The following is a 27,163-nucleotide window of genomic DNA, read 5'->3' on the forward strand; positions in this document are numbered from 1 at the left end:
TGTACTGTGTCCTCAATTACACCCAGAAACTCCTGCCATTGTTGCTCTACTGTCTTCACCGCGAGGCTCTCCTCCCAGTCAATTTTCGTTAATTCCTCTCTCATGCCCCTGCAATTACCTTTATTTTGCTGTGACACCATTACATCCAATTTTGCCTTCTCTCTTTCAAACTGCACACTGAACTCTACCATATTATGATTGCTGCGTCCTAAGTGTTTCAATAATTTAAGATCTTTTATAAAGTCAGGCTCATTACATAGCACTAAGTCCAGAATAGCCTGCTCCCTTGTGGGCTCCATCACAAGCTGTTCCAAAAAGCCATCCTGTAAACGTTCCATGAATTCCCTTTCTTTGGATCCACCAGCAACGTTATTCACCCAGTCCACCTGCATATTGAAGTCCCCCATGATAACCATGACCTTGCCTTTTTGACATGCCCTTTCTATTTCCCGGTGCATCATGCGCCCCTGGTCCTGACCACTGTTAGGAGGTCTGTACATAATTCCCATTACGGTTTTATTGCCTTTGTGGTTCCTCAACTCCACCCACACAGACTGCACATCCTCTGACCCTATGTCCATCAGTGACGTAGATTTAATTTCATTCTTAACTAATAAGGCAACCCCGCCCCCTCTGCCCACCTCCCTGTCTTTTCGATAAGTTGTGAATCCTTGGATGTTTAACTGCCAGTCCTGAACTCCCTGCAACCATGTCTCTGTGATGTCTACCACATCATCATCATTCAAAATGATTTGTGCTGTTAATTCATCTACTTTGTTGCGAATACTATGAGCATTTAGATAAAATGCCTTAATGCTAACTTTCTTATCATTATTAGAGATATTGGAAATCATAAGATGTCCTAAGTTATCCTTCCTTTTTGCTGCATTCCTTGTCTGCCTCAAGCTTAAACCAACCTGTACACATGCTATCCAGTTGCTTATCTTTCCATTTAACTCCATACTCCCTGTCGCTTTCACTTTCCCTTCCCCCCGACTCAGAAGTTTAAAGTCCTACTGACCACCCTGTTTATCCTTCTCGCTAGAACACTGGTTCCAGTTAAGTGAGTAGGCAAAAACTGGGCAGATGGAATTTAGTGTCAGAAAGTGTGAGGTCATGTATTTTGGTCAGAAGAATCAAAAGGCAGACTGTTATTTCAATGGAACGGGGCTTCAAAAATGTACAGTTCAGAGGGATATGGGTTCTTCTACATCAAATATAAAAATTAGCATGTAGATGCAGCAAATAATTAAGAGGGCAATTGGAATTTTGGCTTCTATTGCTAGTTTGGAGCTCAAAAATAGTGAAGTCTTGTTCGAACCTAGAATACTGTGTACAGTTAAAGTCTCCATATTTAAGAAAGGATATTTTGGCAGTAGAGGCAGATTCACTCAGTTAATTCTTGGGATGAAGGAGTTGACTTATCAAAAATGGCTAAAAAGGCTCGGCCTTGATTCATTTGAGTTTGGAAGAATGACAGCTGATCTTATTGAAATATACAACATGCTGAAGCAGCTTGACAGAATAGATGTTGAGAAGATGTTTCCACTGGTAAGGAATCTCAAACAAGAGGACATAGTTACAGAATAAGGCAATCATTAAAACTAAGATGCAAAGACATTTCTGCATTCCAGAATGTCTGGAATTCTCTACCACAGAGATCTATGGAGTTTGGATCATTCAAAGTATTTAAAAAGAAGGTAGACAGATTTCGAACTTTTGGAAATTTGAAGGCTACAAAACACTAGCAGAAGAGAGGAATTGAGGCCTGGGAACAGATCAGTGATGACCTTATTGAATAGTGGAACAGGTTTGAGGTGCCAAACAACTTCCTCCTCTCTTTTCTTATGTTCACAGCATGCACTCTTATCTAGGGATATATCATCATTAGTATAATAAGTTATTAATGAGGAATGTAAATAGATGAAGTCCCAGCACTGATCCATGTGATACTTTATCTGTCACAGCCTGCCAACTTGAAAACCCCCCCGATGCCCCCAGTCTTTGCTTCAACTACATGCTATCCACGCTAATATATTACTGCCAACTCCATGAATTTTATATCGACTAATGACCTTTGTTGTGGCACCTTTTTGAATAAGTTTTCAATATCCAAGTAGACCACCAACATCCGTGTAGGTCACTGCTTATCTACCTACAAGCTACGTTCTCAAAAATGTTCAATCTATTCGTCAAATTTGACAATTCATTTGGAAACTATACTAAAGTTGATTCTGATCATACCACAATTTTCTAAGCTCATTGCTAAGATTTGCTCAATTCTGCAATATCCTGAACAGTGATAGCAAGCTAATTGATCTGCTGTTGCTCATTATTCCTTCTTGTGCAGCAGAGTTATATGTGTCAACTTGTAATCTACAAGACCCATTGCAGAATCAATGAAGCATTGAAAATTTATAATCACAGCATCAAACATACTTCACTGGCTTCAAAGGGGAAGGGTCAAATTTTATGACATACTGAGAGTTTAAGTCCAAAATCAAGTTTGAATTTTTAATGCGTTACACAGGGGAGATTTGAAATTATTTTAATAATTCCATATTTGATCAATAATTTCAAATGTGTAATGATCCTCTCTTTCTGGCTATGACAAGTTTTAAGTCTATTAAAAAACACATTTAATAAAGTACGTAACTTAATTTGTTACATACTTTATTCCTTTTTCTGTCATTTAAATTTTAAGGATAATAGAAGCTCTTCATTCAGTACCTGCTATATTTTTGACAAATAGCAATCACTGCATTTCAATTAAAATTTAATTAACTACAATATGAAAAATAGAAATAGTTGTTCCTTAAGGTACTTACTGAAACATGCTAAGTTCCTTAATCTTATTTTATTTGTGTGTTGCTAATGGAAAATTCAAACAATTTTGTTGTGTTCTTGTTTTCTAAGTGTTTTAAGAGATAAATTTTTAACACTGCTGTCTCAGCTCGGCCTGCCAATCAGTCTTTTAGCTTGACAGCTATCATGTGGAATTGCTGGAATCTATTAAGAAAACTATTGAAGAGAATCTAGTGAGGCTAAAAGCTATAAATTCAAGCACACAAGGGCTTACAAAAGACAGTTTCCACTTAGTAAATTGCCTGAAATTGATTGAGAGTTGACGAACAGGGAGATGATGGTAAGTGGTATGTATCGTATTTTTAGATAGCATTTGATAAGGTTCCTTGCTGCGCAATTACAGGGAAATTAGGTTACAAACCTGCAAATAATTGGGTAGAGAGTAGGTAGTTATCCATTACTGTGGTTCTAGTTGAAGAAATTACCTTCCTTTTGTGTGCTTTGCATGTAAGGTGTTTCAAATGTTCTAAATTAAGGATGACAAAGTAGTGATAACAGGAATGAAACTTTGGTAAGTTCAACATCAAGCAGAAAATCTACGTTATCAACTATGCCAAAGGTAAACGTTATCTTCTTACTCTTTCATCAGAAAATGTGACCTCCTGTAGCCATTTCTCTGTTTTTCTCTATCTCAGTATAGCTGTATTTCCATTTTCTCTATTTGTCACACATCTTGTCTTATCAGACTGCTTCATTCTTCCCTCCGTAACTCATACCTCAATTCTCTTACATAATCCAGGTTGTGTTGTCAGAGCTGCTGCATCTTACTTAAGATTTTAAATTAAGGACACGTGTACCTTTGCAGTTGGGTGTAAAAGATCCAATTTACTATTTTGAAGTAGGCAGCTGTCTTTGTGCATGATCAACATTACCCTTTCAAAAGCTACTGCCAAAATTGATTCATGTTGTTTGCAGAACCTGGAATTCACATATCGGTTGTCAACATTAACCAATTAAACATCAATAAAAATGCTCCAAAGGTAATTGATTAATTGACTGTGGAAAAACAGCAACTCCAGATGTCCCAAAAATGTAAAAGCTCAGTACAGGTTTATTTCATTCCTAATCTCCCCAAAGTCTTTTGTGTCTAGTCTTTTCACTACTTGTCATTTGTTTTTATACATTTCTCCTTCATCCTGTTTGCATTCTTATGCTCTTGTATTGGATGAACACAAGTATCAAACATCCAGGTAGAAATACAAAGTCCAAACTGGGAAAGACTGGGAATGTTCAGTGTTTAGGTGCAGGACAACAAGCATCAACATGACTTTTGGATGACATCTTATTCAAAAAATGTCATTTTTTGGATATTGTGAAGTAATAGTATTTGCATTTTTTTCCTTTCTTATTTAAACAAATTTCAACTGATTAGTGTGTTTTTACAATACCCTATGAGAATGACAGTAGTAGTGTTAGCACTTCAATTAATAGAAAACCAAATATTCCAGATGGAGATCTGAAATAAGGACAAAAATACTGGAAAATTTCAGCAGATCTGGCAACTTTTGTGGGGAGGAACAGAGTTAATTATTCATATTGTTGACCAATGTTTTTCCAGTTTTACTTGTTTTCACTCTAAGTAATAAATCATTTTTAAGAGTCATATAAGATTATATGGCAAATGCTGGACAGAAACAGGCTATTCAACCTAAGCAGATCATTTCAGCATCGATGTTTCATTTGAGCCTCCTTAATGTTGCTACATCTAAAATTATTATTATAATATCATTATAATTATAAATCTCATTTCACCCATTTAGTTATCTAGCAATCCCTTAAACTTAACAAACCCACTAGCTTCAATCATTCCCTGTGGTTGCAGGTTCCACATTGTTACCAATCTTTAGGTAAAGAAGGGCATCAACCCATCATTGAATCTTATTAGCAGTACTTGTTATAACATGTCAAACGGTTGCAAGCAATGATTAAAACTTTTAACATTATTTATAAGGCGCTTTTTAAAATTATTATCTTGGCTAATATTGTGAGATAAATATGCAGAAAAAAATCATTATTAACTTAAAATGAAGAAATTTGAATCTTATTTATTTCATTCCTATTGGTACGATTGACTTATTTTATGCCACATTTATCTGTGTTACAAAAGTGAATATGTGCCAACTGTACATCATTTCAATGATGCGATTTGTGAGATCCTGAAGATATGAAAGATGATCTATAAATATGACTTCGTATTTCTTATTAAAAAACATCTATATCCCAATCAATTTTCACGTCTGGTCTTGCTTACAACTGCACTTGAGTTGCAGCAAAGAAAAGTGGTCATAAAGAGAATTCCTTGAGTTCAAAAATGCTTTGCAATATGGTTAAAAAATGACATTGAGAAGTAGTCAAGAAAGAGCAATCTGGTTATATTGCAGGTGGTTCAAAACACCTATTTTTATCTCATGTTCGAACTCCCAAGCACAAAGGATGAACTTTCTCCCTTTGCAAGTTAAAGTATTTTTTGATGTAAGATTCAGGAAATTGTAAGTTCGTGAAGCCATCACTCATTGGGGGAAATTCTGATGTTACTATTCAAGGCTTGAGAGGAAACTCATGTTAAAACTTTTCTAGGCATCAAGATTCGGATTTCCCTTCTGTCCATATTTTCCCACCTTTTGCACCATTGCTCAGGGAAGGGAAATTACAAGCAGATAGCTTCATCTGGTCACCTAAAAGGAAACTTAATTTCATTATCCCTGATTTAGAAGAAAAGGTAACAGAGCTCCAACATCTCCCAAAGACTGACTTAAAAAGACAACTTCTACCATGCTATTAGCTCCGGTAGTTTTCACTTTCGCAATTTTCCATTCCAAAATTCTTTCTAGAAACTGCAGCAGTATCTACAAAATGGATTACTTATCTTGTTGATAGATACAAAAGGCAACAGATATTTGCAAAAATTCTCCATGAATGAGAGACATCAATGGGCACAGAACTTATAGCTGGTTGACAATACTAAATAGGAGGCACAGAAGTGGATATCTTACACTTGTGCTAGCGAGAGTCCATTAGAAAAAAAATGTAGTTTCTGATAGTAGTAGTAAGCACATCTTTCTCCATTTATACAAAGTACACAGATTGATAATCTGTCCATGTTTGTTGGCTTTCCTCCTTTGAGATACTCTTTTAAAACCTCCTTGACCAAGTTCTTGATCACCTGCCCTAATATTACCTTATTGGACTGAGTGTCCTACTCTGTTTTAAAATGCATCCTTGAAGTAGACTGGAGCTTTTTAAAAAATCATTCATGTAATGTAAGCAAAGGTTAATCTATTGTCCATTCCTAAATACCCTTGAGAAGATGGCGATATACTACCTTTTTGAACAGCTGCTGGAGCGACTGAAGAATCTTGAATGGTGCTGAACATTGTGCAATCAGCAGCGAACATTCCCATTTCCATTCTCATGGTGGGAATATTAAATCATGGAGGGAAGGTCGGTGATGAAGCAGCTGAAGACACTTGGAACAGAGATACAACCCTGAGGAACTCCCTCATTGATACCCTGCAGTTGAGGTGATTGGCCGCTAACATGCACAGCTATCTTCCTTTATGCTAGACAAGATTCCAAATAAAGTTAAGTTTTACATTGATTCCCATTGATTCCAGGTTTTCTAGGACTCCTCTGTGTCATATTGGATTACATGACTGTCAGGAGCGGGAAAGGGAATAGGCAGACAGTGCAGGGATCCCCTGTGGCACTTCCCCTCAGTAATAAGTATACCGCATTGGATACTGTTGGTGGGGACGACCTACCAGGGGAAAGCCATAGCGGCCAGGTTTCTGGCATTGAACCTGGCTCTGTGGCTCAGAAGGGAAGGGAGTGGGGGGAGAATACTACAGCAATAGTGATAGGAGATTCAATGGATAAGGGAACAAACAGTAGATTCTGTGGGAGCAAGCAAAACCCCCAAATGGTAAGTTGCCCCCCGGGGTGCCAGGGTCAGGGATGTTTCGGATCGAGTCTTCAGTATTCTTAAGGGGGAGGGAGAGCAGCCAGAAGTCGTGGTGCACATTGGCACCAATGACATAGCTTGGATGAGGACCTGAAAAGTGAATATAGGGAGTTAGGATGGAAGCTGAAAACCAGGACGAGCAGAGTAGTAATCTTAGGATTACTTCCGGGGTGAAGGGCTAGTGAGGCCAGAAACAAACAGCAAGCGCAGCTGAACATGTGACGATACAGCTGGTGTAGGAGGGAGGGCTTCGGATATGTGGATCATTGGGATATCTCCCGGGGAAGGTGGGGCCTGTACAGGAAAGACGGGTTGCACGTGAACTGAGCTGGAGGTTTGCTACAGCTCTTCAGGGGGGTTTAAACTAGTTTGGCAGGGGGAATGGGAACGAGAGCTACAGATCAGAGGATGAGGTAGCTGATGTGTAGGCAGACGGAGCAAGCAGAGAATCTGTGAGGAATGATAAGCAGTTGACAGGGCAAAGTGGCAGTTAGTGTGACAGGTTGAGGTGTGCCTACTTCAATGCAAGAAGTTTCAGGAATAAGGTAACTAAATGGAGCACGGATCAGTACTTGGAACGATGGTGCTGTGACCATTACAGAGGCTTGGATAACACAGGGGCAGGAATGGTTTTGGATGTTCCGGGTTTTAGATCTTTCAAAAGAAATAGGGAGGGAGGTAAAAGAGGTGGGAGAGTGGCGTTGCTAATCAGGGATGGTATCACAGCTGCAGAAAGGGAGGTCATAGAGAAGGGTTTGTCCACTGAATCCGTCTGGGTGGAAGTTAGAAACAGGAAAGGAACAGTCACTTTATTGGGAGTTTGCTGTAGACCACCCGCCCCACCCCCCACCCCCGCCAGTAGCAACAGAAACACTGAGGAACAGATTGGGAGACAGATTTTGAAAAGGTGCAGATGTAATAAGGTTGTTGTCATGAGTGACTTCAACTTCCCTAATATAGACTGGAACCTCCTAAGTACAAGTAGTTTGGATGGAGTAGATTTTGTCAGTTGTGTCCAGGAAGGATTTCTGACTCAATATGTAGATAGGCTGGCTAGAGGGGAGGCCCCATTGGATTTGATTCTTGTCAACAAGCCAGGACAGGTGTCAGGTCTCTTTGTGGGACAGCATTTCAGTGATAGTGATCACTACTCCCTGACCTTTACTATAGTCATGGACAGGGATAGGAGCAGACAGGATGAGAAAGTATTTAATGGGGGGGGGGGGGGCGCGGAAATTACAATGCTATTAGGCAAGAACTATGGAGAACCAATCGGGATCAGATGTTCTCAGGAAAACAGACAACAGAAATCTGGAGGTTGTGGAGGAAGCAGTTACTACAAGTACTGGATAGGTTTGTCCCACTGAGGCAAGCAAAAGATGGTAAGGTGAAGGAACCTCGGATGACATGTGGAATATGTAGTCGAGGGGAAGAAGGAAGCTTTCTTAAGGTTGAGGAAGCAAGGATTACACAGGGCTGAGAGGTCTACAAGATAGCCAGGAAAGAACTAAAGAATGGACTTTGGAGAACTAGAAGGGGTATGAGAAAACATGGGTGGGTAGATTCAAGGAAAACCCCAAGGCATTCTATGCTTATATGAGGAACAAGAGGATGGCCAGAGTGAGGGTAGGGCTAATCAGGAATAGTGTAGACAACTTGTGCGTGAAGTCAGAGGAGGTAGGGGAGGTCCTTAATGAATACTTTGCTTCAGTATTCACCAGCGAGAGGGACTTTGGCATTTGGGAAGACAGCGTGAAACTGGCAGATATGCTCAAACAGGTTGATGTTAGGAAGGAGGATGTGCTATAAATTTTGAAAAACGTAAGGATAGATAAGTCCCCTGGGCAAGATGGGATATACCCAAGGTTACTATGGGAAGAAAGGGAAGAGATTGTTGCCCCTCTGGCAATTATCTTTGCGTCCTCATTGTCTCCCGGAGTTCTAATTTTCATTATTCATTCACAGGGCTAGAGCATGGCTGGCTAGGCAGCATTTATTGCCTATCCCTAATTGACCAGAGGGCAGTTATGAGTCAACCACATTGCTGGGGGTCCGGAGTCATATGTAGGCCAGACCACATAAGGTTGGCAGTTTCCTTCCCTAAAGGATGTGAGTGAACCAGATGGGTTTTTCTGACAACCAACAATGGGTTCATGGTCATCATTAGATTCTTATTTCCAGATATTTTATTGAATTCAAATACCACAATCTGCCATAATGGGATTTGAACCCAGGCTCCCAGAGCATTATCTGGGTCTCCGGATTAACAGTCTAGCAAGAATATCATTAGGCCATCGCCTCCCCAAGCAGTACCAGAAGATTGGGGGGTGGCAAATGTCATTCCCTTGCTCAACAAAGGGAATAGGGATAATCCTGGAAATTACAGACTGGTCAGTCTTGATTCTATGGTGGGCAAATTATTGGAGAAGACTCTGAGAGATAGTATTTATGATTATTTAGAAAAGCACAGTTTGATTAGAAATAGTCAGCATGGTTTTGAGAAGGGCAGGTCACGCCTCAAGCTTTATTGAATTCTTTGAGGATGTGACAAAACACATCGATGAAGGTAGAACAGTTGATGTGGTGTATATGGATTTTAGGGATGCATTTGATAAGGTTCCACGTGGTAAGCTCATTCAGAAAGTAAGGAGCCATGGGATTCAGGGAAATTTGGCTGACTGGCTACAAAACAGGCTGTTCAACAGAAGACAGAGGGTGGTAGTAAATAGAAAATATTCAGCCTGGAGCTTGGTGACCAGTGGTGTTCTGCAGGGATCTGTTCTGGGACCTCTGCTCTTTGCGATCTTTATAAATGACTTGGATGAGGAAGTGGAAGGGTAGGTTAGTAAGTTTGTCAATGACACTAAAGGTGGTGAAGCTGTAGACAGTGTGGAGGGCTTTCGTAGGTTCCAACGGGACATTGACAGGATGCAGAGCTAGGCGAAGAAGTGGCAGATGGAATTCAACCCAGAAAAGTGTGGCAGGATTCTTGGCAGTGTGGACAGACAGAGGGATCTTGGGGCTCACGTCCATAGATCCCTCAAAAGTGCTACCCAAGATGATAGGCTTGTAAAGGCAGTGTATGGTGTATTGGCTTTCATTGGCAGGGGAATGGAGTTTAAGAGCCAGGAGGTTATGCTGCAGCTGCATAAAACTTTGGTTATACCACATTTGGAATATTGTGTTCAGTTCTGATCAACTATTATAGGAAAGATGCAGAACCTTTAGAGAAGGAGCAGAGGAGATTTACCAGGATGCTGCCTGAACTGGAGGGCAGGTCTTATGAGGAATGGTTGAGGGAGCTAGGGATTTTTTTCATTGGAGCGAAGAACAATGAGAGGTGACTTGATAGAGGTATACAAGATGATAAGAGGCAAAGATAGATTGGATAGTCAGAGACTTTTTCCCAGGGCAGAAATGACTATTATGAGGGGACATAATTTTAAGGTGATTGGAGGAAGGTATAGGGGAGATTTCAGAGGTAGATTCTTCACACAGAGAGTGGTGGACATGTGGAATGCGCTGGCGGCAGTGGTAGTGGAGTCAGATACTTTAGAGAATTTTAAGCGGCTCTTGGATAGGCACAAGGAGGATAGTAAAATGTAGGGTATTCAGCGTAGATTGATCTTAGTGGGATAACAGGTTGGCACAACATCGTGGGCCGAAGGGCCTGTACTATGCTGTACTGTTCGATGTTCTCTGCTGTCTTGATATCAAGGGCAGTTATACTCATCTCATCTCTGAGCCTAGATTTTAACAAGGTCAAGAACTGAGTGACAATGCCTCTACACCAGTGCTTCTCTTTAATAGGCTTGAAACATTTTATAAATTAGCATGTTCATGCGACTGGTGTCAGAGGAGCATACATTTAAAGAGTACTACAGTAGTTTCATGCATTGTATTCTACTTTCCGGAGAGTACCCACGTTATCAATGTTTTTTTGTGCTTGCTAATAGTCTGGTCAAAGGTAAGAATTCATATTCTGACGGCAGTTTGACATCCCAAAACATTTTCAATATTTGTTGTTATGAACTACATAGCTGCATAGAAGCTGCAAAACTTAACGATTAAGCATTTGCAGCAATCTTCAGCTAGAAGTGTAGAGTGAATGATCTGTCTCGATCTCCTCCACAGATCTCCACATCACAGCTCCAGTCATCAGCCAATTCAATTCACTCTTATATGATATCAAGAAATGGCTGGAAGCACTGGTTAGTGCATGGTAATGGGCCATGACAAAACTTCAACAATAGAACAGAAGGTACCTACCGCAAAACATACCATACCTCTAGCCATGCCATTCCAGTACAGCTACAGCATTGGTATCTACCTGATGATACGGAAAATTATCCAGGTATGTTCTGTATACAAAAGGTAGGCCAAATTCAACCAGGCCAATTACTGCCCCATCAATCTAGTCTCGATTATCAGTAAAGTGAATGAAATGGTAGTCAGCGGTGCTGTCAAACAGAATTTGTTTAGCAATAACTTGCTCACTGATCCTTCGTCTGGCTTCTGCTAAGGTTACTCAGCTCCTGACCTCACTACAGCCATGGCTCAAAAATGGATAAAACAATCTTTGGGAATAAAGCAATAGTCTCTGCTTGTTGAAGTCATTCCTCAGACAAAGGAAGATTGGTGTGGTTGGTGCAGGTCGGTCAACACAGCTCCCAACATCTCTGTAGACGTTCCCCAGGATTATGTTCTGGCCCATCCACATTCAGCTGCTTCAATGATGTTCCCTCCACCATAAGATCAGAAGTGGGGATATTCGCTCATGGTTGCAGAATATTCAGCACCATTCATGACTCCAAAGATACTGAAGCAGTTCATGCTCAAATGCAACAAGACATGGAAAATATCCAGACTTGGGCTGACAAATGGCAAGTAACACTCATTCCATGCAAGTACCAATGACTGACCATTTCACACGAGAAAATCTGACCATCACCACTTGATTTTCAATGACATTACCATGATCAAATTCTCCATGATCAACATTCTGGGGTTACCATTGATCAGAAACTAAATTAAACTCGATATACCAATATTGTTGCTAGAAGAGCAGGTCAGAGGCTAGCAGTAAGCAATCCACCTCCTGCCTCCAGAAACTCTGTACATCATCTACACAGGTCAGGAGTATGATGGAAGACTTCCCAATTGCCTGAATTGACAGATCCAACGTCACTCAACAAGCTTATTTAGAAGTACACTACTTTTGCTCTTAATGTGCACTAAGCTAATGAAATGCTGAACCAGTTAGGAGGAAATATCTGAAAAGATTTTTTGGTACTCGGACAAATAAATTACTAATTGCTTCCTGTATTCTATTTGCATGTAGATACAACCAGTTAATTGAAAATGGATTAGTTCACAAAATGTATAAACTTGGTTCTATTTGTCTTCTGTTTTATACTTTATATTTGAGATAGATACTGTTGTATGGAATTGTTTAAAAAAAGACCCACTTGAAAGTTTGTTCATTCCTATGAGATTGAGCCATTGAGAATAGGAGGGTGGTAGCTGCACAGATCAGAAATAGGCTTAGTAATCAGAAAGCATTAATGAAGGGTGGGGTTTTCCAACTGGAGGGAAACAAGCAGTAGTATTCCCAATGGTTTCTTTTATATACAACAGTGATTTAGACTTGGGTATAATGGATTAATTTCAGAGTTGCAGTTCAAAATTCTAATAAACAGTGACTAAGGTAGTATGATACTTCAGGAGTACACATACTGGTAAAATGGGTAGACGTGATAACCGAAATCTAACAGAGAATTATGAATTGATTCACATTGATAGGAACAATGAGGAGAAGTAATGTAAAATAAATGTACAATCTTAAAGGCAGTGTGGCAAAAAATGTAGACTTAGGAGTGTATGTGCATAAGGCTTTGGTGGTAACAGGAAGTTAAGATGACTATTAAAAATGCCATGTAGGATGTGGATGTAAATGTTAGCTGTGATGAAGAGAAAATATATCCAGCTTGCTGAGACGAAAGGATGGAGGAGGGTGGGAAATAGAAGAAATGTAGAGAAATCTGAAGTACAGAGGTCATACTCTGAAGCTGTGGAACTCAATCTTGATTTTTAGAGACTGAAAAGTACTTAAGCAGAAAATAGGGTGCTGTTCCACTAGCTGGTAGCAGGACAAAGGTATAATGTCTTTCTAGAGTGATATTGCGGGAAGGTGCTACGATAAAAGATAAACTGTGCTATCCTTGAAAGCTTGAAAAGACTGGAAGAGCTGAATTGTCCACAACTTCTTATGTTCTTAAGTCTTTTAGTCAATGAGAAATCAAAATGTTGTGAAGCAATCTACCCAAGGTGAACTCACAATATTCACGCTAAACAAAATCTGAGTTGAAACCATTGCAAACATACTACGGATTTTGCATTCACTCAACACAAATGTTCAACCAGTATTGACGTACTCTACTTGATCAACAAAATAATGAATATAGGGATACCTCTGTGGACCATCTTTCTAAAGTTAAATAGAACAGCTTGTTGCATGCAGCAGCACAGTCCAGAGAACAAAATCCTCTCCATGCAAACACAGAAAATGTTGGGGAAACTCAGCAGGTCGAACAGCATCTGAGGAAATTATACCCTTGTCCCAATACCAGCTAGAAAAACAACACCTTATTTTCAGCTTGGGCACTTTGCAGCCTCTAAGACTCAATACTGAGTTCCACAATTTCAGAAAATGTCCTCTGTACCTCATATTGCTCCATATTTCTTGATCAGTAGAAAGAGAAACATAGTTAACATTCTGAATGCAGTACAACTCTTCTTCAAAATTTGTCTCTCCACAGATGCTGCCAGATCTGTGTGTTAGTCCAGCATTTTCTGCGTTTGTTTCAGATTTCCAATATCCACAGTATTTTACTTTTATTTTTTCCATGCAGTTCATTAGCTTGGCAGTCTTTTGCTTTCATACTTCCTTTTTCTATGCTATTGCTATACAATTATTAATGTTCAGGAGTCAGCTTCAACTCACAGCAGTGCTTCGATTAAATATATAACTAAAATAACCAATATAGGGTGCAAAGGTGCTTTAAATAACTTGGGAATCTGGGAGATTTCACAAAAATTCTTGGGCAGTTGAAAAAGAAGCAATTGATTTTGTTCTCTTTTAACAACGTTTACATTCAGCTTCAATATTTAGCCAAACCTCATAGGAATAAAATACTTAATCAATTTATTCAATTTATTTCTAAGAATCACTTAAAGGTTATAACTATGAGATGTGGAGAACAGACTTTTCTGTGTTCCATTAGACAATCAGGATGAGTCTGAGTGAGGACTGAGGACAGAGATCAAAACTATTTCTGATAAGATCCCTCAAGATAGGTTGGTCCAGAAGATTGTGTGAGTCACCGTAGTTTTACCAGAACATAGGGCTGCTCTTTCATTAGAGAGAGATGATTGGTGGTGATTTAATCTGAAGGCTACCATATGTCAAGTGAAGAAGATTAAGTCATACATGATCCACAGTGAGTTGGTATATTGGACACAAAATTGACTTGGTCATAGAAAAGAGAAGGTAGTTGTGGTGCAGTGTTTTTTTTTTCTGACTGGAGACCTGCTACTAGTGGTGTTCCACAAGGATTAGTGCTGGAAATTCTGTTGTTTGTTAATTTGGAAGAAAAAGTCAGTGGTCTGATTAGTAGATTTGCAGACAACATGCAAATTGGAGGAGTTCTGGATAGTGAGGAAGATTGGCAAAGGACGTAGCATGATATAATCAGGTGGAAAATTGGAAGGAGAACTGGTAAATGGAGTTTGATCTAGTTTAGGATGTGACGTGGTGCATTTTTTGGAGGTCAGATACAAGGGGAAAGTACACAGTAAAAGGCAGGACACTTAGGAGCATTGATATTCAGAGGGATCTTGGGGTGCAAGACCATTGCCACCTGAAAGTGGCAACACAAGGTGGTAAAGAAGGTGAACAGCTTGCTTGCTTTCATTGGTCAGCATATTCAGTACAAAAGTTAGCAAGTTATATTGCAGCTTTTTAAAACCAGTTACGTCACATTTGGAGTATTGTGCACAGTTCTGATCATGACCCCATAGGAAGAATGTAAAGGCTTTGGAGAGGGTGCAAAAAGGTTTACCAGGATGTTGATTGCATTAGCTATAAGCAGAAATTGGACAAACTTGAATTGTTTTCTCAACAGCTTTGGAGACTGAGTGGCAACCTGACAGCAGTATGTAAAATTATGAAGGGCATGATTAGGGTGGGTAGTTAAAGCCTTTCTCCCCAGAGTAGAAATATCATATATTAGGGTGCATATCTTTAAAGGTGAGAGTGGGAAAGTTCAAAGGAGATGTGCAAGGCAAATGTTTTTTAAACAGAGGGTGGTAGGTGCTGAAATACTCTGTCAGGGGAGTTGGTAGAAGCAGATACTGTAGCAACACTTAACAGGTATTTAGATATGCACATGAACAGGCATGGAATAATGGGATATGGACCTTGTGCAGGCAGATGGAATTGGTTTAGAATGGCACCATGGTCAGCATGGACATGGTAGGAAGAGGGGCCTGAGCTGTACTCTTCTATATTCTATATGCAAGCACAAAAGACAGATTTGCAGTTTAAAGAAAAGATATCCTATGAGTCGTCAGGATGGAACAAAGTAAGTACTTTAAGTGATATTTTACTTTGAAAATTGCATTTCTGCAAGAGAGACTCATGCCATTTATTAAAGGGAGTCTTAAAAATACTGTGTTTTGTTATGGAGTGGCATCTTGTAACTAATTCCTTATTTATGTAGGAGTTGGAATAGCACGAGGAGAATAAAATTGTAGAGCTTCAGGTAAAAGAAAACTGCGTTAACTAAATAGTTTTGAGAGAAATTGCATGGGTGGAAAAGACCAAAAGGCTTCCTTCTTGACTATAACCATTCTACGATTCCACAATTGCTTATAATTCAGAATTATTTGATGATACTAATACAGGAAGCATTTGGGAAGAAGAGTCACTTGAACTGTTGCATTTTAAAAGTGTCATTTATTCTTGCACAAGAAGTGAACGGTTGAAATATTTTAGATTTGATGCTTTCCCAATAGTCGTCAAACAAGCGATTTCAAAACACGTTCAGGTGTTCATAAAAGCATCTCTTGCTCTATGTGTGGGAAAAACGTTTGATGTCAACCAGTGAGAAGAAAAGGGGTGAATACAGGAAAATGGGGCTGAGAAACATATCAGCCATGATCGATTGGCAGAGCAGGCTTGATGGGCTGAATGGTCTGCATTTGCTCCTACATCTTATGGTCTAATGGTCCAAAAACATGAGTCTGGCTTTTGGAAGCAAGAGATTCCAACAGGTAGCAAAAGGCTTTGAAAGACAAGAAGCTTGAGGACCAGATGGACATAGCATAGAATACAAATGAATTATTCTTCTAATTAAGCTAGATGCCCCCAGAAAATGGAGCAGTGTATTCTGTTTATTATTGCAATGTGATCACATGGAGTTACTGGTATAGTGTATCAATTGATCTCATTGAATCTGATCATAACTAATTTAAATGCATTTACCGTACTTTGACGTAAAAAAAATTCAAGCCAAGTCTTCTCTCATTCATTGTTGTCTCTGTTTGTTTCCGGAGGGATTGAAGAAATACATCTGAACTTAGTGACATTCTCTCGCTCACTCTGGTGAACACTAACACGGTTCTGTAACTAGAGGAGAAAGAAATGGCAGAGGCCTCTAACATGATATTTGCAGGAGGTCTTGGATGGGGAGGAATTTGTTAAGTGAGTACAAGAAAATTTCCTTATTCAATATGTGGATTGCTTACTTGAGAAGGAGCAATACTTGACCTTCTGTTGGGAAATAACGTAGGGCAAGTGACTGAGGTGTCAGTGGGGGAACACTTTGGGGAAATGGTCATATTTCTATTGGTTTTAAAAGATTTGGAAAAGGATAGAACTGATCAAAAAGTTAAGGTTCTAAATTGGAGTAAGGCCAATTTTGATGGTATTAGACAGGAACTTTCATAAGTTGATTGGAGGAGGCTATTCACGGGTGAAGAGACATTTGGGAAGTCTTTAAAAATAAGATAACAAGGGTTAGACACAGTATGTTTCTGTTAATGTGAAGGACCCAGCTGATATGTGTAGGGAATGCTTGATGACTGGAGAAATTGAGACTCTGCTCAAGAAAACGAAGGAGACATGTATTGGGTATGGACAGTTGGGATCAAGTAAATCCCTAGAGGAAAATAACGGCAGAAGGAGTATACTTAAGAGGGAAATCAGGAGGGCAAAAAGGGAACATGAGATATCTTTGGCCAATAGGGCTAAGGAAATTTCAAAGCGATTTTAGAAGTACATTAAGGGCAAAAGAGTAACTAGGGAGAGAATAGGGTGCATTAAAGATCAACATGGCTATCTACGCATAGAACCACAGGAGATGACTGAGATACTAAACAAATATTTTGCATCATTGATAGTAGGAACTGTCAATGTTGGAATCTGAAATAACAAGGTATAGAGCTGGATGAACACAGCAGGTCAGGCAGCAGCAGAGGAGCAGAAAAGCTGACGTTTTGGGTCTGGACCTACTTCAGAAATGGGGGAGGGGAAGAAGGGTCTGAAATAAATAGAGGCGGGGGAGGCAGTGATGGAAGGTAAACAGAGGAGCAGATAGGCAGAGAGAAGACGGACAGGTCAGGGAGGTGGGGATGAAGCTAGTAAAGGTAAATGTAGGTAGGGAGTTGGGATGGGGGTTGGTCAGTGAAGAGGGAGGAGCGGGTAGGTGGGAGGGAAGGAGGACAGGTCATGGAGGCAAGGATGAAACTAGTAGGTGAGTGCAGGTAGAAAGTGGGGTTGGTCATTGAGGTGGGAGGAGCAGATAGGTGGGTGACAAGATGGACAGGTCAAGGAGGCAGGGATGAGGGAGGGTGCTGGTCTTGGAATGAGGTTGGTGGTGAGGAGATTTTGAAGCTCGTAAAGTCCATTTTGAAAGCATTGGGCTGCAGGGTTCCCAGGTGGAATATGAGGTGCTGTTGTTCCTCCTGCCTTCAGGTGGCATCATTGTAGCATTGCAGGCAGCCTAGGAATGATATGTCACCCAAGGAACGGGAGGGGGAGTTGAAGTGGTTTGTGAGTGAGAGGCGTTGTCACATGTCAGGAACCAAGCATAGTGCTCCACAAGGTGATCTCCAAGCCTCTGCTTGGTTTCCCTGATGTACAGGAGGCCACATTGGGAACACTGTATACAATATACCACATTAGCGGATATGCAGGTGAACATGTGTTTGATGTGGAAGGTTTTCTCGGGACCTAGGATGGAGGTGAGGGGAGAGGTGTAGGGGCATCAGTGTTCATGGTGGAGAAGGACATGGTAGTTAGGGAGCTTGGGGAAATAAATCGTGATGTCTTGAAAAGAATTCACATTACAGAAGAGGTGGTGCTGGAGGTCTTAAAATGCATAAAGATAAATCCTGTGACCTGATCAGGTGTTTCCAAGGAATTTGTGAGAAGGGAAGGAAGAGATTTCTGGGCCCTTGCTGAGATATTTGTACCATTGACAACCATGGGGGAGATACTAGAAGACTGGAAGTAGACTGATGCAGTACCATTATTAAGAAAGACTGTTGAGAAAAGTCAGGGAACTATAGACCGGCGAGCCTTAAGTCAGAAGTGGCTAATTTGTTGTATGAGGTTCTGAGGGACAAGATTTACTTGCTTAGGGATAGTCAACATGGCTTTGTGCATGGAAAAACATGTCTCACTAACTTGGTTGAGTTTTTTGAAGAGGTGACAAAGAAGACTGATGAAAGCAGAGCTGCAGGTGTTATCCAAATGGACTTCAGCAAATTGTTCAAGAACGTTCAGCACAGTAGACTGGTTAGCAAGGTTAGATCACAAGGGATCCAGGGAGCTAGCCAATTAGATTCAAAATTGGCTTGAAGGTAAGATACAGAGGGAAGTGGTAGGCGGTTGCCTTTTGGACTGGAGATGTTTGACCAGCGGTGTGCCACAAAGATCAGTGCTGGGTCCACTGCTTGTTGCCATTTATATCAATGATTTGGACGTGAACATCGGAGGTATGGTTAGTAAGTTTACAGATGGAACCAAAATAGGTGGTGAAGTGGACAGTGAAGAAGATCATCTCAGAATACACTGGGACTTGATCAGATGGGTTGATGGACTGAGGAGTGTCAGATGGAGTATAGTTTAGATAAATGTGAAGTGTTGCATTTTGGTAAGGCAAACCAAGGCAGGACTCATGCAGTGAATCATAGGGCACTAGGGAATGTTGCCGAACAGAGAAGCCTATCGGTATAGTTGAATATTTCCTTGAAAGTGGAATTGCAGGTAGACAGGGTGGTGAAGAAGGTGTTTAGCATGCTTGCCTTCTATGCTCAGAACATTAAGCATAGAAGTTGTGATGACATCAGTAAGGCCACTTCTGGAATACTGTGCATAATTTGATTGTCATTCTTTCAGAAGGATGTTGTTAAACTTGAGATGCTGTAGAAAAGATTTATAAGGACGTTGCCAGAAGTGGAGGTTTTGAGTCATGGGTAGAGGCCGAATAGGCTGGGGCTTTTTCCCTTGGGGTGTCAGAAGTTAAAAGAAAGAATTAAGAACATTACATTCATTTTGGGTGCTCAGATGTCAACCTTCTATACAATGTTATACTTGACATAAATACAGCACTTAACTACAACTGTCCTTCCTGTGGTTTCTTTCAGTTTTTAAGGCTTCTGATTATATTTTCTGTGTAGACACTTTGAGGGGTAGTGATCACCCGAGATGTTCATGTGCACATCGTGTGCAGGAATGTAAAGAAGGCTGCATTCACTGCTGTTCTCCGAGAGGAACATGACTCCTCTGGAAACTGTGAACCTAATTTAGACAGTTGACTTTGAGAGTTAACGCCATTCATGTTAGTCTACATCTCAGTGGTAGATTAATGTCCACAAATCAAGGTTTGAGTCATAAAACTGCAGCTCTGATGTAATCCTCCATAACTCCATTCTGATGTTCTGAACAGAAAACAGAATATGAAGATACGGTGAATAAGGAGCAAATTAATTTGAACTTATGCCAAAGTAACTTAATGCTTTAAAATTGTAAAGCAAGCATTGCCTTTAGAGCTGGAATGACGCTAAGACATAATTGACAAGAATTTTTGACTGTCCACATATGTTATTGCAAAGTCATCTGCCCTTAAACCTAACTGCTATCAGATTTTCTCAGGTGAGTCTTCCTTGTTGCACTACTAGGCTATCTTCCTCACTATTCAGCATTATCATCTCTCAATATTACCATCACCTTTCCCTTCTTCCTTGACTTAGGACACAGATCCAGTTGTTCATCTTCTCAGGTCTCATCATGGAACTGAACAAAGTTATGCAAGAGGCAATAAACGAATACTATTCTGGAGGCCCAGTTGAGTCAGACCTGGCGTGTTCCTCCTGAGTAGTCTTGGCAACGGAAGTCCATTGACTCCAGTTTGTTTGCAATTACAATTTCAATTACAGATTGTTTCAACAGTTCTATATGTAGTTTGTTATGAATATCAGATTACTTGTTTCAGAAAACACACAGAAATCCTTGCAAAACACTGGTTTTAAAAGAAGTTCTTTATTTCAGTCCATAATTTTAATAAGTACAAAAATAAAAAAGATAAAGTCTTTACACTTTCAAATCTATATACGAGCTGCCAAATTCACAAAATTATGGATGAGGCCCAGAGTTACAATTTTACTATTTTAATACCTTTTCTCTTTATATGATAATAGGAAATATAAACAGACAAAGGTTATTGGAACCCACAAGCCTGCTCTACCATTCAATAAGCTCATGACTGGTCCAATTAGGATCTCAACTCCACTAATCTGCTTATTCCTATAAGCCTTGATTCCCTTGTCAAGCAAAAAACTGTCTAACTCAGCTTTAATTATATTAAACCTCCGTTAACCGGTCTCCCTAGAAGATAAACAAAAACTAATATCCTTCTGAGAGAAGCCCATACTTTCTGTGACTTAGGGAATGACTTATGCTACAATTCAGTAGCTTGTACATTTGCTACTAATATAGAGTCTCAACGGATCAGAAAATAATAACACTTTATTAGTTTTACTCAAAAATGTCTATATTTGAAAGAAAGAGAAGCTAAAGTATGCAATTTAGTGGCTGTTGTGCCTTTTCATTTGCAAGTAAAATTTTAATATGCACTCGAAGCTGAGCAACAGATGTTTCCTCATTCATATTTAATTTAATTTAAAATTAGGTTCTAACATAATCACTTAGCACCAGACCTAGTTTCAGCCTTGGTCTAAAGGCTTGGACAAAAGAGGTGAATTCCAGAGCTGAACAGAAACTGAACTGAGCCAGCCATTTAAATGTTGTGGCTGCAAAACCAGGCCAGAGGGTAGGAAACCTGCAGAAAGAAACTCATCTCCTGTCACTCAGTGCCAATCCACCATTGAGAAGACACAAGTCAGGAGTGTAACAGAACTGTCTCCACTTACCTGGATGAAAGCAGATCTCACATACTCCATAAGGTTAACACCATATAGGACAAGGCAAGTGCTTGACTGACACCCTATCCACCCTCTTAAACATTCATGCCCTGAACCACTGATGCACAGTGGAATTAAGGTGTTCCATTTACAATATGCAATGCAGTAACACATCAAGGTTCATCCAACAGCACCTCCCAACCTGTAACTTCTACCAGCTAGAAGAACAAGTGCAATAGATGTATAGGAATACTACAACCTACAAGTATCCCTCTAAGCCACATGCCATCTCAACTTGGAATTACATCTCTGACCCTTTACCATCTCTGGGTCAACATTCTGGAACACCCTCCCTAACAATATTATGACAGTACCTACTCCTCAAGGATTGCAGTAGATCAAGAAAGTCACTTTCTCCAGGGCAATTAGGGATGGACAATAAATGCCGACCTAGCCAATAATGACTGTGTTCCCTGAATGAATAAACTAAAAATCACTAAAATTAATATTTCAAATTAATTCACAAGTACTTTACCAATTTTTCAAAAACCCAAGGGTTGGAACTTTCATCTTTACCACTATTGAATCAAGTCAGTCAACAATGGGTGGTTTTGTTTAAAGATCTAAAGACTCAAATTACTGGCATTCAAAGATTAAAAGGAGCAGGAGAACACTTTCAATAGTATGATTTGTTTGTTAGAGCAGATAAGAAAATTCAATTATGAAAGCAAACAATGTTTCTGAGTAAATTGACTAACAAACAGGGGAAATGGTAAGAGGGAAACAGGAAAAATACCCATTATCCATGTTTGGGGCAGATCATTCAAAATATGGGATGTAGATGGAGACTGGGGTAAGCAATGATTAAGTGAGAGAAAGGGGCAGCAATAGAATTAAGGGTATCATTAGAACAATGTGATGAAAGAGGAAGTAATAATAGGAAGACAACAATGTAAAGACATCAGGGCTTTGATTGGAACTACTGAAAACAAAATTTTCTCTCAACTGGAACCACAAAATGGAGAAAATAACAATTAATAACTCCTTTTGCCACTTTATGATCATCATCCGCTCCTACCTGAAAGTATGAAAAGACAAAAGCTGGAGAAGCTCAGAGTAACAAACAGTTAATGAAAGGGAAACAGTAGATAAACGAGAAGAAATAGACTGAAGCAGCATGCAAGAAGCACTTAGTTACATGAAGATTAATGTAAATCTGGAATCCTCCCCGAAATTTGCTGATGGTAGATTATGTCAAAATTTTAAAACCACAATAAGTAGTTTTTGTTCATTGAGGGAATTAAGCATTAAGAAACCAAGTGGGGTGGTTGAAGATAATATATGGATCACAAATTAACTAGTTTAATTATGGAATTGCCAATTAAATAACAGTAAATGGCATTCGCTGTTCTTATGGGATGAAGGCAGCCACAAACAAAATAAGAAATTGGTAAGAGACGGACCATATTTCTTCATAGGGGTGAATTTTCGTGTTTGGTGAAAGAGCTATGGAAACTCTAGACAATCGCCATCAACAATATTTACTTAACAATTCTGCAGTTCTTTCATCAAATCTACATTATGGAATAAGGAGGCAGTGTAAAAATGTACCCCACATGGTGTATACTACCATGGTAAATCCAATGGTATTTGTTAAATTTTCTCACCTGCTTAAAACTCCTTGCTTTCTATTCATCTCCACTGTGGCAATAGAATGTTTTCCACCATTCATGATCTCTGATCTCAACTGCCAGGTTTCAGGATTTTTGGGCCACATATTTTTCAGGTTCACTCCTTTTTTGGCCTTTATCCTGAAAAATTTTGAACAAAACACCTGTCAGACAATTTTAAAGAAGTTATCAATTCAAAAAAGTAAAGCACTGATACTCTGATTGAATCAGTACTACCCATTCATGTTAAAAACTCAGAACAGTGAAGGGCACTTCACAAATTAATCATTCCAATCTGAGGAAATATACTCAATAAAAGCATTCAAAACATACTAAGCAAGCAATCTAGTTCCGATTCAGAATAATTCTTAATCTATGCTTTTTGCAGCTAAGTAATATTAGAGAACATGTCAGCGTGGCAAACAGAAGAAAGGTGCGAGTATAGTGCATAGACAACTCAATTTATGAAGCATTTAATACCACTGTTTCTGAGTTAGGACTTTGAACTGGACATGTGTGGGGTTTGGTATGAGTATATGGAGGGGTTTAATAATTAACTTGGAAGTATTTCCATAACCATGATGATTTTTCTTTAAACACTTTAGGAGAGAGATATTTTCTGGACAATCATGTACTTTGTTTTTGGTGAGCTTTATGAGCTAACAGAATAAACACCTGTACATCAGGTTTCAGGTAGAAAAATGTAGAGTTTTATTTTTGGTTTAGAGGAAACACCCATGCTTTGAAGGCTTCAGGATGCAAAAGGCTTGGCCGAAATTCAATGTGCAAGGCAGTTGCTCTTGCAGAAAGGGAAAGCTCAGAATTATCCAGAAATAGGTTATCTCAGTGTCAGGAGTTTAGTCTGAAAAGTCCAGACCAGATGTGTTTGGTTAAAACCCTGGAAAGTTATTTGAAACTGAGAAAGTCTAAGCTCAGGAATATGAAGAATGAAAGAAACAGATTCCAGATTATCAAGGCTAGGAATTGAAGGAAAAGTTAAATTAAGCCATTTAAAAACAATAGGGAAGAGAATTCTTTCTGATGTATGCATTGTAAAGGAATGCTGTTAGGATTAAAGGAATTGTACATAACCATGTGTTGAAAATCTTTAAACTTGTAGTATATGTAAATAATTCATTTTTTTTTTGTCTTTTTGTGTAATATACTTCAGTTTTCTTGTTGAAACCAAATCTGTATCATTGAATGTAAGCATGCAATGCAAGACCACCTCATTAAAATACCCTCCAAGAAACTAAATATGATCTATCAAACCAAATTTCAGAAGAAGGGTCCTAACCCAAAAGATCAACTTTCCTACTCCTCTGATGCTGCCTGACCTGCTGTGTTCCTCCAGCTCCACACTGTGTTATCTCAATAATTACACCAGTTCGGATAATAACAAAAGAATAGAAAGAAAGGAAAAATAATGAAAGAGGAGTAATGATAAGAAATTCATCGATTAGGGTAACAGACAGGTGTTTCTGCAGCCATAGTCTTGACTCCAGAACAGTATGTTATCTCTCTGGTGCCAGGGTAAAGAATGTCATAGGACAGCTACAGGATATTCTACTAATGGGAGGTTGATCAGCTAAAGGCTGCGCCACATTGGTATCAACAACAACAGTAAGAAGGGGGACATAGTCTTGTGATCAGAATTTGGAGAACTAGTTAGAAAATTAGTTTTTTAAAAATCCCTCAAAAATAAAATTTTCTATGTTACTCCCAGCACAATGCACAAGTGAGTACAGAAACAGGAAGAGCAAATAGACGAACACCTTACTTTTCTTATATTCACTCATGGCCCTTGGGCACTACTAGCCAGCCAGCATTTTTTGCACATCCCTAGTTGCCCTTGAGAATATAGAACATAGAACATTACAGCACAGTGCAGGCCCTTCGGCCCTCGATGTTGTGCCGGCCTGTCACACCGATCTCAAGCCCATCTAATCTACACTATTCCATGTACGTCCAAATGCTTATCCAATGACGACTTAAGTGTACCTAAAGTTGGCGAATCTACTACCGTTGTAGGCAAAGCGTTCCATTCCCTTACTACTCTCTGAGTAAAGAAACTACCTCTGACATCTGTCCTATATCTTTCATCCCTCAATTTAAAGCTATGCCCCCTCGTGCTCGCCATCGCCATCCTCGGAAAAAGACTCTCCCTATCCACCCTATCTAACCCTCTGATTATTTTATATGTTTCAATTAACTCACCTTTCAACCTTCTTCTCTCTAATGAAAACAGCATCAAGTCCCTCAGCCTTTCCTCGTAAGACCTTCTCTCCATACCAGGCAACATCCTAGTAGATCTCCTCTCCACCCTTTCCGAAGCTTCCACATCCGTCTTATAATGCGGTGACCAGAACTGTACACAATACTCCAAGTGCGGCCGCACCAGAGTTTGGTGTAGCTTCACCATAACCTCTTGGTTCCGGAACTCGATCCCTCCGTTAATAAAAGCTAAAACACTGTATGCCTTCTTAACAGCCCTGTCAACCTGGGTGGCAACTTTCAAGGATCTGTGTACATGGACACCGAGATCTCTCTGCTCATCTACACTACTAAGAATCTTACCATTAGCCCAGTACTTTGCCTTTCGGTTACTCCCACCAAAGTGCATCACCTCACACTTGTCTGCATTAAAATCCATTTGCCACCTCTCAGCCCAGCTCTGCAGCTTATCTATGTCTCTCTGCAACATACAACATCCTTCGTCACTATCTACAACTCCACTGACCTTAGTGTCGTCCGCAAATTTACTAACCCATCCTTCTACCCTCTCATCCAGGTCATTTATGAAAATGACAAACAGCAGTGGACCCAACACCGACCCTTGCGGTACACCACTAGTAACTGGTCTCCAGGATGAACATTTCCCATCAACTACCATCCTCTGTCTTCTTTCAGCAAGCCAATTTCTGATCCAAACTGCTATACCTCCCACAATTCCATTCCTCCGCATTTTGTACAATAGCCTACTGTGAGGAACCTTATCGAACGCCTTGCTGAAATCCATATACACCACATCGACTGGTTTACGCTCATCTACCTGTTTGGTCACCTTCTCAAAGAACTCAATAAGGTGTGTGAGGCACGACCTTCCCTTCACAAAACCGTGCTGACTATCCCTAATCAATTTATTATTTTCTAGATTATTATAAATCCTATCCCTTATAACCTTTTACAACAGTTTACCAACAACTGATTGTGATGAGGTTCAGAATGATTCTTGAACCCCTGCAGTCCATGTGCTGTAGGTTGACCAACAATAGAGTTAAGGAGCAAATTTGAGGATTTTGACCCAGTAACAATGAAGAAGCGGGATACATTTCCAAATCAGGATCATGAATAGTTTGGAGGGGGACTATTTCTTCCCATGTATCTGCTGTTCTAGTTCTTACAAATGGTTGTGTTCATGAGTTTGAAAGAATCTGTCTAAGGAGTCTTGGTGAATTTCTGCAATGTGATAACTATCTTCAACAGAGACAATCTAATTATCATTCTTTGGCAATCAGTGGCTTTATTGTCACTGAAAACCTCACTATCAACATCCTGGGGATTACCATTGACTAATGGAATTCTATCATTTTTATTAATACACACCAGGATAATAAAGGGCAGTGAGGGTCAGGCATTTCTAGACTCTGCTCTGTAGAATTTTCTGCAGCAGTGTGTCTACAGACCAACAAAAAAAATTAAACGGTCATAGACTTGGTTCTTGGAACTGAGGTGGGTCAAGAAGGTAATGTGACACTGGATGACATTTAGGGAACCGTTCAACTGAAGCATTCATGAGGGCATTGGATGATTATTTGCATGTAAATAGTGTGCAAGGGCATGGGGAAAAAGCAGGAGATTGGTAATGGGTAACAATGCTCGTTTGAAAAGCCAATGCAGGCATGATGGAACAAATGATCATTGGTGCCATAATATATCTGTGATTCTGTCATAAATGTATTGTGAGGTTCAGAATGATGTTGGAAAAGAACAATAGACAATCCAGAGTAAGAATAATACACCAGGGGAGAACTAACTTCAATGGGGCACGAATGGAGCTAGACTTAATAAACTGGAGTGAAATGTTGTTAGAAGAAACCATGGCTCAGCATGCGCTACCTTTAAAAGGAGAGATTATTCTGGCAAGGTATATTTGTCAAAAGGAAAAGGGAAGGCAAAA

The 27,163-nt window shown here is 39.7% G+C and overlaps 1 protein-coding gene across 2 annotated transcripts in view; it reads right to left on the reverse strand.

The window, feature by feature from the left end:
• tmem132e (transmembrane protein 132E) overlaps window positions 1-27,163 on the reverse strand; it is a 583,956-nt gene that overhangs the window by 316,000 nt on the left and 240,793 nt on the right. The window contains exon 3 of one of the 2 annotated variants that reach the window (XM_048557372.2): window positions 22,981-23,124. The exons of the other annotated variant lie outside the window; for it this stretch is intronic. Within the exon in view, the coding sequence (XP_048413329.2) occupies window positions 22,981-23,124 (144 nt within the window). The remainder of the gene's footprint in view (window positions 1-22,980; window positions 23,125-27,163) is intronic. 2 annotated transcript variants of the gene reach the window in all.

Source organism: Stegostoma tigrinum, chromosome 27 (genome assembly GCF_030684315.1).
Source record: "Stegostoma tigrinum isolate sSteTig4 chromosome 27, sSteTig4.hap1, whole genome shotgun sequence".
Lineage (NCBI taxonomy): Eukaryota > Metazoa > Chordata > Chondrichthyes > Orectolobiformes > Stegostomatidae > Stegostoma > Stegostoma tigrinum.